Source organism: Anas acuta, chromosome 1 (genome assembly GCF_963932015.1).
Source record: "Anas acuta chromosome 1, bAnaAcu1.1, whole genome shotgun sequence".
In the NCBI taxonomy this organism is placed as follows: domain Eukaryota; kingdom Metazoa; phylum Chordata; class Aves; order Anseriformes; family Anatidae; genus Anas; species Anas acuta.
The window spans coordinates 60,257,409-60,269,489 of record NC_088979.1 but is presented as its reverse complement, the minus strand read 5'-3'; the positions used below and the strand labels follow the sequence as shown (position 1 = coordinate 60,269,489).

The 12,081-nt window shown below is 38.6% G+C and overlaps 1 protein-coding gene across 6 annotated transcripts in view; it reads left to right on the top strand.

Annotated features, from left to right (window-relative positions):
- The window catches only part of ARHGEF7 (Rho guanine nucleotide exchange factor 7), a 110,805-nt gene that overhangs the window by 84,056 nt on the left and 14,668 nt on the right, over positions 1 to 12,081 (top strand). For 4 of the 6 annotated variants that reach the window (XM_068678386.1, XM_068678377.1, XM_068678419.1 and 1 more), the window contains 5 exons: positions 525 to 664; positions 1,315 to 1,539; positions 3,717 to 3,810; positions 8,553 to 8,642; positions 11,882 to 12,058. In XM_068678386.1, the coding sequence (XP_068534487.1) occupies positions 525 to 664; positions 1,315 to 1,539; positions 3,717 to 3,810; positions 8,553 to 8,642; positions 11,882 to 12,058 (726 nt within the window). The remainder of the gene's footprint in view (positions 1 to 524; positions 665 to 1,314; positions 1,540 to 3,716; positions 3,811 to 8,552; positions 8,643 to 11,881; positions 12,059 to 12,081) is intronic. The other 2 variants (XM_068678402.1, XM_068678393.1) reach the window with 1 other exon arrangement.

Genomic DNA, 12,081 nt, shown 5'->3' with positions numbered 1-12,081 from the left:
GACCTAACTGTAGAAATTAAAGTAATCCTGGGTTAATCACCCTGCTGCTTTCCCAAGTGACTTACCTCAGTTTTAATACTAGATTCAGGCTGACTTTGTACCTTTTCTGAACGGTATTTTATCACTTGTCCAATACTATAGCTTGCAGACTAAAGAATGACATTGTAGGCTCCATGTTGGCTTTCCTGGGGAACATGGAGAAGCATAAGGCTACTAGATTGTACCTCTGGATCTCAGGATGAACCTGTCACCTACCTCTATTTCTTATCATAAATGTTGTGTTTGTGTTATCCTAAGTGGGGAAGAAAGGTAGAATTCCTTCGCTTTGTGGAGGAACAAATGCACAGAGGAAATGCTAAGACATGGAAAAATGAGATGTTGTGGTTCTGAAAACCTTGGGTTAATTTTTTTCTTGGTACTCTGGGGTTATAATGTTTTAAGAAGTGTGTATATTTATTATCAGGTCAGATGGACTAAGTGTTCTTCTTTGGTTTCCCATGTCTTTTTTTTTTTCTGTCACCTAGGAAATATGATTGAAAGGATACTAGTGTCATGTAACAACCAACAAGACTTGCATGAGTGGGTGGATCATCTGCAGAAGCAAACCAAAGTCACAACTGTTGGGAATCCCACCATTAAACCTCATTCTGTGCCATCTCACACAGTAAGAAATGACTTGTGAAGTAAATAAGCAGTGTAGATAGAATTAGGATATCTGGCAAATATACGACCTTGTAAAGCATTTTCTTTAACATTCGGTTCTTGTTACTAATGGTTGGTTCTAGTCACTAAGGGTTATAACTGTAGTTTGAGGGGTCAAGATCTTATGTTTTTAATTGCATGAACAGAATAAATGCTTAGCTCTTGGTGTAATAGTTTAATAGGATAAAAGAAGATTTGTTATAGTTACTTCTTATAATGACCAAGTAATCACGTCATCTTTTAAGTGTCCTTAGGACAATGTGCGTGGGTCTGTGGAAAAAATAATTTCCTGAAGTACTTTTTTTCAGATTCTGAATTTGAGTTGTCTTATATGAATGGATCTAAATTTATCTTAGTGGTGAAAGAAGTGGGAGCAGAGCTGCTTGTAGCTGTTCTTTCTTTAGTGCATGCTCTATCTACAGTAGACAATAAAAACTTCTTTAAGCACTGCTTTTCTAAGCAATAATTCAGTGCTAAAAATTTGAAAGCACAGCTGTAATAAACAGAAGCACTAGACAGGTGAGATTATTTCACTGGTCCTTCATGGTACTTTGCCTTTATGATGATAATATTCTTCCTCTCCCTTCCCATAACCGTTCCTGTCTTTGTCAGCTTCCTTCCCATCCTGTAACGCCTTCCAGCAAGCATTCGGATAGCAAGCCGATACCACTGACTCCTGCATACCACACTCTCCCTCATCCGTCGCATCATGGGACTCCACATACCACAATAAACTGGGGACCTCTGGAACCTCCGAAAACTCCCAAGCCTTGGAGCCTGAGCTGCTTACGGCCTGCACCTCCATTAAGGCCTTCAGCAGCACTTTGCTATAAAGAGGTGAGATGCAGCAGCCAAGAAGCATTAACTCTGTAAAAGGCCTGTGATGAGAAGCTTAACTTTTTTTTTTAATATGCCAGCACTTTAAAATTTTGTGCATATTTTTATATAAAGATGTAGCTAACAGCTAGTGCTGAATCAGTGGTAATGGACTAGTGAAAGCTGTTTGTTTCAAACAGGCTTTTAGTCTTGCAGCTCAGAAAATACAAAGGCTTGTTAGGAGATGATGTCTTTCCCCCGTGCTGTGTTTCCACTTACTTTCATCCTTTATCTAGTTACTAAAGATTTAAAAACAAAAAAACTCACAACCATAACCCCCCACAATTAACAATTCTTAAAAAATTCTTTTTTTAAAAAAGGGCACTTCTTTTGTTATATTGATCATCCAGGCTTACTGCATAGTAAGTTGTTTGCTAACCATGCTGAGAAGCATCTAGGATAAGGGATTCTGTGGTGCTTCAAAATGCTGTATCTTAAAATGCTGTGTTTTAAACAGCTCTGGTGGTATAATTGACTCTTGATTCTGCAGTATTTACCACCAGTACTAGGTAACTAATGTGTTTAGAAAAGAAGTCAAAATACATATTAAAAAGAAAACATTAAAAAGAAACTGTCAAAATATACACAATCTTTTTCTACTTAAATGAACCTTACAGTTAACGTCACCATTGAGCAAAAAAAGACAACCAAGCAACAACAAACACACTCCAAATAACAAACCTACCACCAAACAAAAGAAATGTAGATTTTGAGATGCTGTTGTAATGTTTAATTAACATGTGGTGTGAAACAGAAATCTGTTGTGAGAGAAGTACAGTTGGTGGTGGTAGGTCGATTTGGTCTTGTCTCACTACATTCTGCATGGCTTTATAAATACTAAGAAAATAGTAGATAGATTTTGAAAGTCCGTGTTTGTATAAGGAGGATGCTGTGTGGCACGGTAATATCTTCTGTTTTGGCATCTTTTTGTCATGGATTCTCATTGCACTAATTTAATGAAAAGCAGCAGGACCCAAAAAGGGTAACAGAGAATCGTGGAATGGCTTGGGTTGGAAGGGACCTTTAAAGATCATCTAGTTCTAACCCCCCTGCCACGAACAAGGACACCCTCTAGATCTGTTTGCCCAAAGTTATGCTTATGAATTTTCTTGTAAGCATGTGATGTTAACAGAGTAATGTTATTTGGTGGGCATGTGAATTGCAGTTTTAGAAACTGTAGTCTAAACGCTGTGCCTCAGTGTGGTGTGGTGGGCGTGCAACTTGCTTTTTCTTTCTAAATCCCTTAAGCAACAGGGGAAAAAATGATAGGTAGCCTTCAGTTGGAAGGTTAATATTTCGGCTTAATTATTATAAGGTGTTCTCTTGTTTAGCTGTACTATATGCTCATTTCTTTGTAAGTTAAATTCCTTTCATGCCTTTTGTGTGTGGCACTAAATTCTCAGACATGGTAAAGTTTCACTCATGTTTACAGTGTTTAGAATATCAATAGCATTCAGTCTATCTTCATCATCTCTGGTCTGTCCTGCTCATTCACTTTTTTACTTTCTTGTTCTGTACTTTTATAGAGGATGTCTTGTACCCTTAAGGTAAGGGGTAGACCAGTATATTCCTTTTGTTCCTGTAAAATTAGCATTGCTCCTGTAAATTAGCATGACTGCATTATGAGCAGAAATGCTGTATTTGTTGCTGTATTTTTTTGCTGTAGATCCGTTCTGAAAAAGCTCTAAATATTTAAAAATTCTGGCTTTAAAGAATATAGGTATACTGCCTTCCTAGCTTCCTTTTTAGGTCCTTTTTTTAAACCTGCTTTTAAGTAGAGAAGTCGAATGGGTTGCCTCTTCAAACGTTAAGGGGGAGAAAAAAGTATTGGTACATGCCTGCCTGTTTCCTTCACTCTAGCCCCCAAACAGCCTGCATGGTTTTGCAGCAGCTTCTCTGTGTATTTCTGTTGACAGAATAGATCAAAAATATCCAACTTTGTGTATAGTTGGAGGATGGGTAGAGGAGAAATCAGCCAGTTCAGGCAAATCTGAAGTGCCAAAAAATATTAGTAAACTACATGTTGGTGCTCTTAGCAAATTTTTAGTTACGAACTCCTGTATGCATCTTAGAAGCTAATATTTGAAATACTGTAAAGAAGCTCTACTTTTTTCTATGTTTTTGCTCTCCCCTCACAGGATCTCAGTAAAAGCCCTAAAACCATGAAAAAGCTGCTTCCCAAACGCAAGCCAGAACGGAAGCCATCAGATGAAGAGTTTGCACTGAGAAAAAGTAAGAAAGACTTGAACAAATATCTGCATAGTACAAAGGCTGGAATTAACATCTGTTTAAATTTTGTGGAAATTAAATGTTCAGTCTAAGCAAGTCATCTGGTTTCCTCTCCCCTGTCAGGTTTATTTTACTCATTTTTGGTATTTATATCACAATGGGATTAACTGCTTACTTAGTATTGACTACAGAATGAAGAAAAATGTCCAAGGCTAAGTGAGAGACTTCCTGCTTTCCTGTGTGTGTCTATGGATTTAAAAAAAAGTATGTGTGAGGGGAAGGTGGAATTTGCAAGATGATTCATAGAGATTTATTCTGATCAAAATTTCTAATCTCTGGTCTGTCAGCAGCACTTGCACTACCTTCCTTTTTCTAATTAGCAATTGTAGCTTGCAACTTTGATGTCAGTATGTTTAGAAACTTGTTTAACTTCTGACGCTTTGATAATATTATTCCTTCTGCGAACAGCTAACTATTTTTGGTACCCTCACTTCTGGTGGCACTCATATCCTCTGTTCAGATATGTTTCTACTTGAGCTAGTCATTTCAGGCTTTGTAGTTGGTGGAGAGCTGCTTTTCCAATGTAATTCATGTCCTGAAGTGAAAAACCAAACTAGGTCAGGTGAGGTGGGCTGTTGAAGTGCCTTGTAAATTTGTGTGAATGAACAATTCAATTAGTTGAGCCAGTAAAAGATAAGGTGCTTAAAATAGATTTTCTGTGTTCACATCTGAAGACCAGATTCCTTTACTGCAACTTCTGCTTCTCTGTCTTCTGCTCATGAGCTTCTTCAGTTAGAGGCTGTGTGCCCTGAGTGATAAATACATGAAATATGTTACTATAAACATTGTCTCTCACCAGTGTCTGCAGGGTTTGAAAGAAAAAGCTTGTCCTCAGGGCTGGTTCTCTTAAGGTAGAAGTGCTTCTGAGTGTGCTGTGACTTTCCAACAGCAAAGAGTTAAGGTAGTGGACAGAAGGATCCTTTCTTTGTGGATGTACAGATGGAGGCTTTAGTTCAGGATAAGCTTTATTTTTTTTTTATGATGCCTGAACAGTGTTCTCTCTTGACAAAGGATGAACGAACAGTACCTGCATAGTAGCAGAGAACCTTCTATAGAGATGGCTTTTCAGGATTTCCTTACTTTTTGTTCCTTTTGTTACTGGCATGAGGAAGAAAGTCAGACTTAACTTGAAAATAATAGAAAATAGGTTGTCTGTTGACCTGTGTTCTACTGATTCCATTCTAGCCATGTCCTTAATACACACTGCATGGTATTCTTAGGTATCTCATTGTATTCTGTGTGTATCGTGTGTGGTCATTAAGTATCAAGTATGTGTAGTAGCTTCTGTTCAGAATAGTTTAGAAGTATATCTGGAATATAGAAACAAAAGTTACTGAGACTTAAAAACACCAGTGAGAGCTGAAATAGTAACAAGCATGACATGGACACTGTTTTGGGTGGTGTATTTATAAAGGAGCCATGGCCCTTATTTACATGATGAGTTTCAGGGTATCTTGTTTCTCTTGGTGATAAAGTTTTATGGTCTACAAGAGGCTTCTTAAATATTTGTGACTGTCATCTGGCTGACATGATTTAAAAACTTGATTCTCTATCATGTCTTCAAAAGATTTATTGTGAACTGACCACATAAGAAGCATCCTCATTTAAATCTAAGCAGTCCCTTATAAACTGTTGTAGTGAAGTGCAGTTATGGTTCTCTAATATGAAAGAAAACATTTTTCTAGTCCATTCGAGTTAACATCTGGAGGACTGTTTTCATCAGTCTCATGCATAGTAGAAGTTTTATCTTTAAGATGATACTCTTTTCACTTTGAGGAAAAAACAGCAGTGACTTCTTTTTACCTAACAAAATTGTTTTGACTTTTTTTTTTTAACAGACTTTCTTGACTTTTCTAAATATGCAGTTTATACTTCTGTGGTGGTGGTGGTTTTTTCTTTAATTTTTAAGGAGCAGAGAACCGAAATACCACTAGATGGTTAATAAACACCCCAGTATTAGTAGTTAGATTGTAAATAATGTTTTATTATTTGAATGTGAGAAACAGAAGGACCAAAAAAAGTCAGCTTTGAAAGTAATAGTCTTAATTTTCCAGTTTAGTTTTGCCTCGCTAGAAACCCTTATGATGTAGCCCTACGAGTTCATTTCACTTCCCTAATACTACTAGCTGTACTCTTGGAAGACAATATTGAATCATAGAATGGCTTGGGTTGGGAGGGACCTCAAAGATCATCCAACTCCAACCGCCTGCCATGGGCAGGGATGCCACCCACCAGACCAAGCTGCCCAGGGTCACCTCCAGCCTGGCCTTGAACACCTCCAGGGATGGGGCAGCCACAGCTTCTCTGAGCAACCTGTGCCAGTGCCTCACTGCCCTCTGAGTGAAGAATTTCTTCCTAATGTCTACTCTCTTTTAGTTTAAGGCTCCCTTGTCCTATCATTATATGAGTAAAGTGTCCTTATTCATCCTTCTTTATAAAACTCCTTTTAAGTATTTGAAATGAAGTCTCCCCAGAGCCTTCTCTTCTCCAGGCTGAACCAGTCCCAGCTCTCTCAGCCTTTCTCCATAGCAGAGGTGCTCCAGCCTCTGATCATCTTTGTGGCCCTCCTCTGGACTTGCTCCAACAGCCCCACATCCTTCTTGTGCTGGGGCCCCAGAGCTGGACGCAGCACTCCAGGTGGGGCCTCACAAGGGCAGAGCTGAGGGGCACAATCCCCTCCCTCCACCTGCTGCCCACCCCTCTGTTGATGCAGCCCAAGATGCAGTTGGCCTGCTGGGCTGCAAGCACACGCTGCTGGCTCATGCCAAGCTTTTCATCCATGACAACCCCCAGGTCTCTCTCCACAGGGCTGCTCTTAATGAGCTCTCCCAGTCTGTGGTCTTGTCTGGGATTGCCCCAACCCAGGTGCAGCACCTTGCACTTGGACTTATTGAACCTCATTAGGTTCACTTGGGCCCACTTCTTCAGCCTGTCCAGGTCCCTTTGGATGGCTTCCCTTCCTTCTGTTTTATCAACTGAACCACTCAGCGTGGTGTCACCTTCCCTCCTTACTGGGAGGGATCTTTTTAAGAAGAAAAACTATTGTAAGAAAGTGTTATCTCAGATGTTGGAAGCTGGAGATTGAGTATCTGTAATGCGAAGTAGGTGTGTGTAGATTTAGCAATTCAGCACATTCACTGAGAGGTGATGTGAGCCCTTTTGGGATGGGGCTTATAGCTGTACTTCAGTGTATTTGAAAACATTTTCTTCCACTCCTGATTAACACCCATTTTGTATGCATGAGAACTTTCAATAAAAGGGATATTTGGTTTTAAGGCAAAGGGTGTTCCTTGCAGAAATACTTTATTGATTCTGGCTTTTACTGTTCATCTCCTCACCCCCATGGCCCCACCTTGTGTTGGTGATGAGAAGCTTCAGTTCTGTTGTAGTTCTCCCTCGCCCTTTTCCATCTCGTGGAGCTTCTCCAGATTTCCAAGGATTTGTGGGCTGTGTTGAAAACTGCTATGTGAAATTAGCTTTATAACAGGCAAATGAAACTAAATAAGGTGTTTCAGCTGAGTGCCCTTACAGTGCTGATTACAGAAGTGAAAATGCTTGTTTTGCTATGGTAATAATATAGGGCTGCATTCTAACCACAACAAAATTAAATTATTTTTCCTGCCTTGAAAGAAAAATAACCTGCACTTGGGAATATCTGCGTCTCTTAAATTGTAGGGTAGCTATGCCTAGTCAAGATGATTTCTTCAACAGTTAGCTTGTCAGTCAATCCTGCCAAATCTTTTGACAGTTAGCTTTGTGGTGGTGGTAATAAATCACAAAAAATAAATCTGGATGCACTGGCTCACAGTGCTTTATCTTGATGTTGAAGGCAGTTCAGATTCATGCAGCAGAGAACTTGCAAGAGTAGGAGGTTTTTTTTTGGAGGGGAAGGAGGAAGACGGGAAAAACGATTTTAAAACAAAAATTCATCTTGACTTGCCCATAAAAATCCTGGTTCTGTCTACTACTGGTGTTTCTTTGACATTTGTTCAGGAGTATGTTTGCTGTTTATTGAAAATATATATATATATTTTGCAATGTTAAGTTTGGCTAGATTTATTTATTTTCTTTTATAATAGTTTCTTAACTTCTTACTGTCTGGGAAGTTGAATGTACTCCACTTTTCCTAGGTACGGCTGAATGGTAGTGACACGTTACTGCACACTGGGCTGAAATTGTGCCAATGTGTTTTTTGTTTAATTCTCAGTAGAATGCTGTTTACCTTTCAGGGTAAATCTGATTCGTTTGCAAAAACTGTCAAGGTTTCTCTTCTTTGAATTATATTTGGTTCCTTAATTTCTTTGATAATATTATGAAAGAATAACTGCAGTACACTATCTGTTTAACAGCTGTTTGGTTTGAAATCAGAGATGTCCTGTGCAAATTCACTTACTCAGAAAATTTCTTCAATGTATGAGTGATTTCTCTGACTTGTATTTTGTCTTTTGTTGTTTTAAATATATTGTAATAGTATTTTCATTTTTTTTAAAGTTCTTGTTAGTTTTGGTCATTGAAGCTCGATTTTTGAAATGATTAAGAGAAATTTGGAAGGTTGATTAGGCCGAACTTTGGTCCCAACTGAAATATATAGTATTTAGCTTTAAACAAATATGATTTACAAAGGCCTGTTTGTATTAACAAACATATATCCGTGTTTAAAATTTTATTTTTCCCATTGATTCTAGGTACAGCTGCTTTAGAAGAAGATGCTCAAATTCTTAAAGTCATTGAAGCATATTGCACAAGTGCCAAAACACGTCAAACACTAAATTCAAGTAAGTTAGAAAATACTGAAATGACTAATTAAGCCACAAATCAGACAGTTTGCAAAGAAGAGAAGTGTAGTGTCAATGGTCTCAGAACTTCGCAAATTACAAGCTGGACCTGGAAGAAGTAATAATCTGGTTATGGCTTAATATCAGTGCTGAGTGTGTTTAAGTATTGGGAGCCAAGGTCCAAGGTTAGAGATCATAGTTCTGAAAAGTGTTAATTTAAAACAAAGAAAAATTGGCTAGTTGTTGTGGTTTAAAATTGCATAAACCCTTCATCGATAAATGAGATGTTTTGAGGCATCTGTCGACAGTTGCTCAGTATGTTTTTTGATAAATTTCAGGAAGCTGGTAAGTAGGAGGAATGGAGAATAAGTGATAATTTTTAGAGGAATATAGTTTTCTCTTGTTCTGTTCAACAAAGACATATGGTACAAAAAAGTAACATAGACCTGTGAAGATTTATTTTATTGCCACCACTTATTTTTAGTATTAATTGCAAATTTTAATCCCATCTCATAATTTCAGGAGAAACTGTTCTCAGATCTGTGTGATGCTTAAAGCCATTTGCAGTTTCTCAGATCAATACCTAGCTTACTGAAAACCTGTAACGTGCCTCTGGGGTCCTACTTCATTTAATCCCAGTCAAGGTTGCCATGTGGAGTTCCTCTGTGTTGTAAGTAAAACATTGCACAAAGCAGGGGAGCCACCAGCATGTGTCCCACTTATACAAGGAAGGAGGAAATGCTGTTGGGATTGTTCCAAATTGCACAGTTTTTGCACTGTTGATAAAGGATTTAATTCAGATACCCTTGGAACGCAGTATAATGGAACATGGCTTTAATGGAAAACTTGGCCAGTTTTGTTGTTGTCAGGAATTAGAAGAGTGGACATCATAGACTCCTCGTCCACTAAATTGATTAAATTTGCAGTAGTAAACGCTGGTACTTCTACCACATCTCTGTGCCTGTTTTGCTTCCAAGCAAAAGCACTTTATACTGAAAATTGAGAAGTCTCAAAATATACTTGCAAATAGAGTTTATGGATTTTCCTAATAACGTTCACTTACTGTTATCACCTTGAAAAATTACAGCTATTGTGTATTCATCTGTACTTTAAAATTGGAATACGACCTCGTATTAGACTTTTAAAACGTTTTAAGTAACAGCAACAACCTCAATTTCAACTTTTTGTTCTTGACAAACTGTAGGTCTCCAAGGTGATAAAACTGCCAGTTCTGTAAATTAGCTGCTATTACATCATTTTGATTAATATTGACCTATTTTCTAGTGCTACAGTCATTACAGTAGTGTGCTTAATTGGATAAAAGAAAACGAATGTGTTCAAAATTCTGAAGCTATACTGCTGTTCCAAACAAAACTAAATGAGATGATTGCTGTTAAATGTATTGACTGTGATCTGTTGGTTATATCCAAGGATAATGTGACAAGAAATGGTTGAGGAAACATTTGCACCTGCACAGTATTGTGTGTGTGCAGACACATAATGGATATGATTTTTTTTGCTTTTTTGCCTATTTTTTCTTTTCTATGTATATTTAAGAAATATACATAGTGCAGTAGGTATCATTGCATACATCAGTAGTCAGCAGCTTTTATTTGCTCCTAATTGCAGCAAAAACAATGATTTTTTGATTAAGCACATGGCTGCTTTGTTTGGAAAGAAAAGTGCTGTCATCTAGGACATCAGATTTCAGAAGATCCCTTTGTAGATTAGAATTGGTAAAGAGGGGAAAAATGATGCTGTGTTGCTTCTGTGGAAGCAGCAGTCAGTGTAGGAGAACAGAAAGAAAGAATTGCCTGTTGTCAATGAAATATGCCACTTCTTTACTTTTACTTCACTTTTGCTTCTCTGTTAACATTCTGCCCAGCCCTCACAGCACTGATGTGGCATTTCTTCTAGCTGCACCTTAATCCAAAGCCCCTGGGGTGCTACTTTTGGCAATGTCCATTCAGCGTAGCTATGGCACCACTGCAAACTGGAAGGCCATGGCATGAGAGGTAGCAGGGCAACTTTTTTCAGTTGCTGGGGTGGGGAAGACGTAGGAATTAATTTGCTCAGACATGGAAATAAAAGAACAATTTTGCTATATTCTGCTGCTTACTTTGCATTTCTGCTCTAAATATGGGCTTAAATATTTTGCACTGTCATGCAGCTTGTGGCTCATAATGTGGCCACTTGCATGGCTTTAGTCCTTAGACATTGCCAGGCTTAAAAAAACACACAACACACAAAAAAAGCAAAGGCAGGGGACAAAGTGTTGTTAATTACCTTTGTCTGCTACCATAGACATCTTAAAGTATTTAACTGGGAAGACCATTTGAGATAGAGACCTGTAGGAAGAGGTGTGTGAGGGGACAGGATGGGTCAGTCTATGTTGCTGTTAGCCTCTTGGCCCTGATTTTTTTATCAGTCCAGCTTCCACATGGTAAAACAAGTATCTTGGTTACAGGTGCAGAAAGGCTTTAGCTTGTCAGTCTCTTTGAGGGGGTACAGGATGGTGCTGCTGATTTAGAAAGTCAGCAGCCCTGCTCTGCATGAGAACCTTCGCTTTTTCCCCTGCATTTTCCTCTTTGTAGTGTTGACACAAGCACTTCTGTGGCTGTACTGTGAGCTGGTGGGGAAATCAGTTAACTGCTTGAAAAACAAACTTGCAGGGTTAGTTTTCATCTGAATCTGTTCCCTGACCTGGTTCACCAAGCAGCTTTACAAATGGCTGTGTCATTGCAAGGGAGGGAATGGACGGAGGTATGTATTTGTGATGGGGAAGTGGCTATTGTTTTGCTAGTCAGCACTGGACCCTGCTGGTTTACTGGGTTTATTGCTCTGTTCCGAATCAGATTGGTTCTTTTCAAGTATGGGGACAGTCGTGGTCTGGAGGCAAACTCCTCCTTCCAAAAACTCTACCCTCGAATGAGATTTTGGTTTCTCAAAATTTTCAACTGAGGCTGCTTAGAAGCTTAAAAAAAACTTGCCAAAAATTGTATTGTAACAGTTCAAAAACTATTACGATGAGCTTAATTTATACCTAAACCCCAAAACAAATTAAAAAAAAAAAAAAAAAGCTTTGGTGCCTTTTTAACAATATTTTCTCTTTTCCTTCTCTTCCCATCACCTTTTGCTTTTATTTCATGTGTTTGGTTGTGGCTATTCCTTACGTTCTCCTCCTCATCCCACCTCTGCCTATCCACATCCACCATTTCATTTCACCTATACATCCTTAGCATGGCAAGGCACTGACCTGATGCATAATCACGTCTTGGCTGATGATGACCAATCAAGTCTAGACTCCTTGGGTCGTCGCAGTAGTCTTTCTCGTTTGGAGCCTTCAGACCTCTCAGAAGACTCTGACTATGACAGTATATGGACAGCCCATAGTTACAGAATGGGGTCTACATCTCGTAAGAGCTGTTGCTCATATATC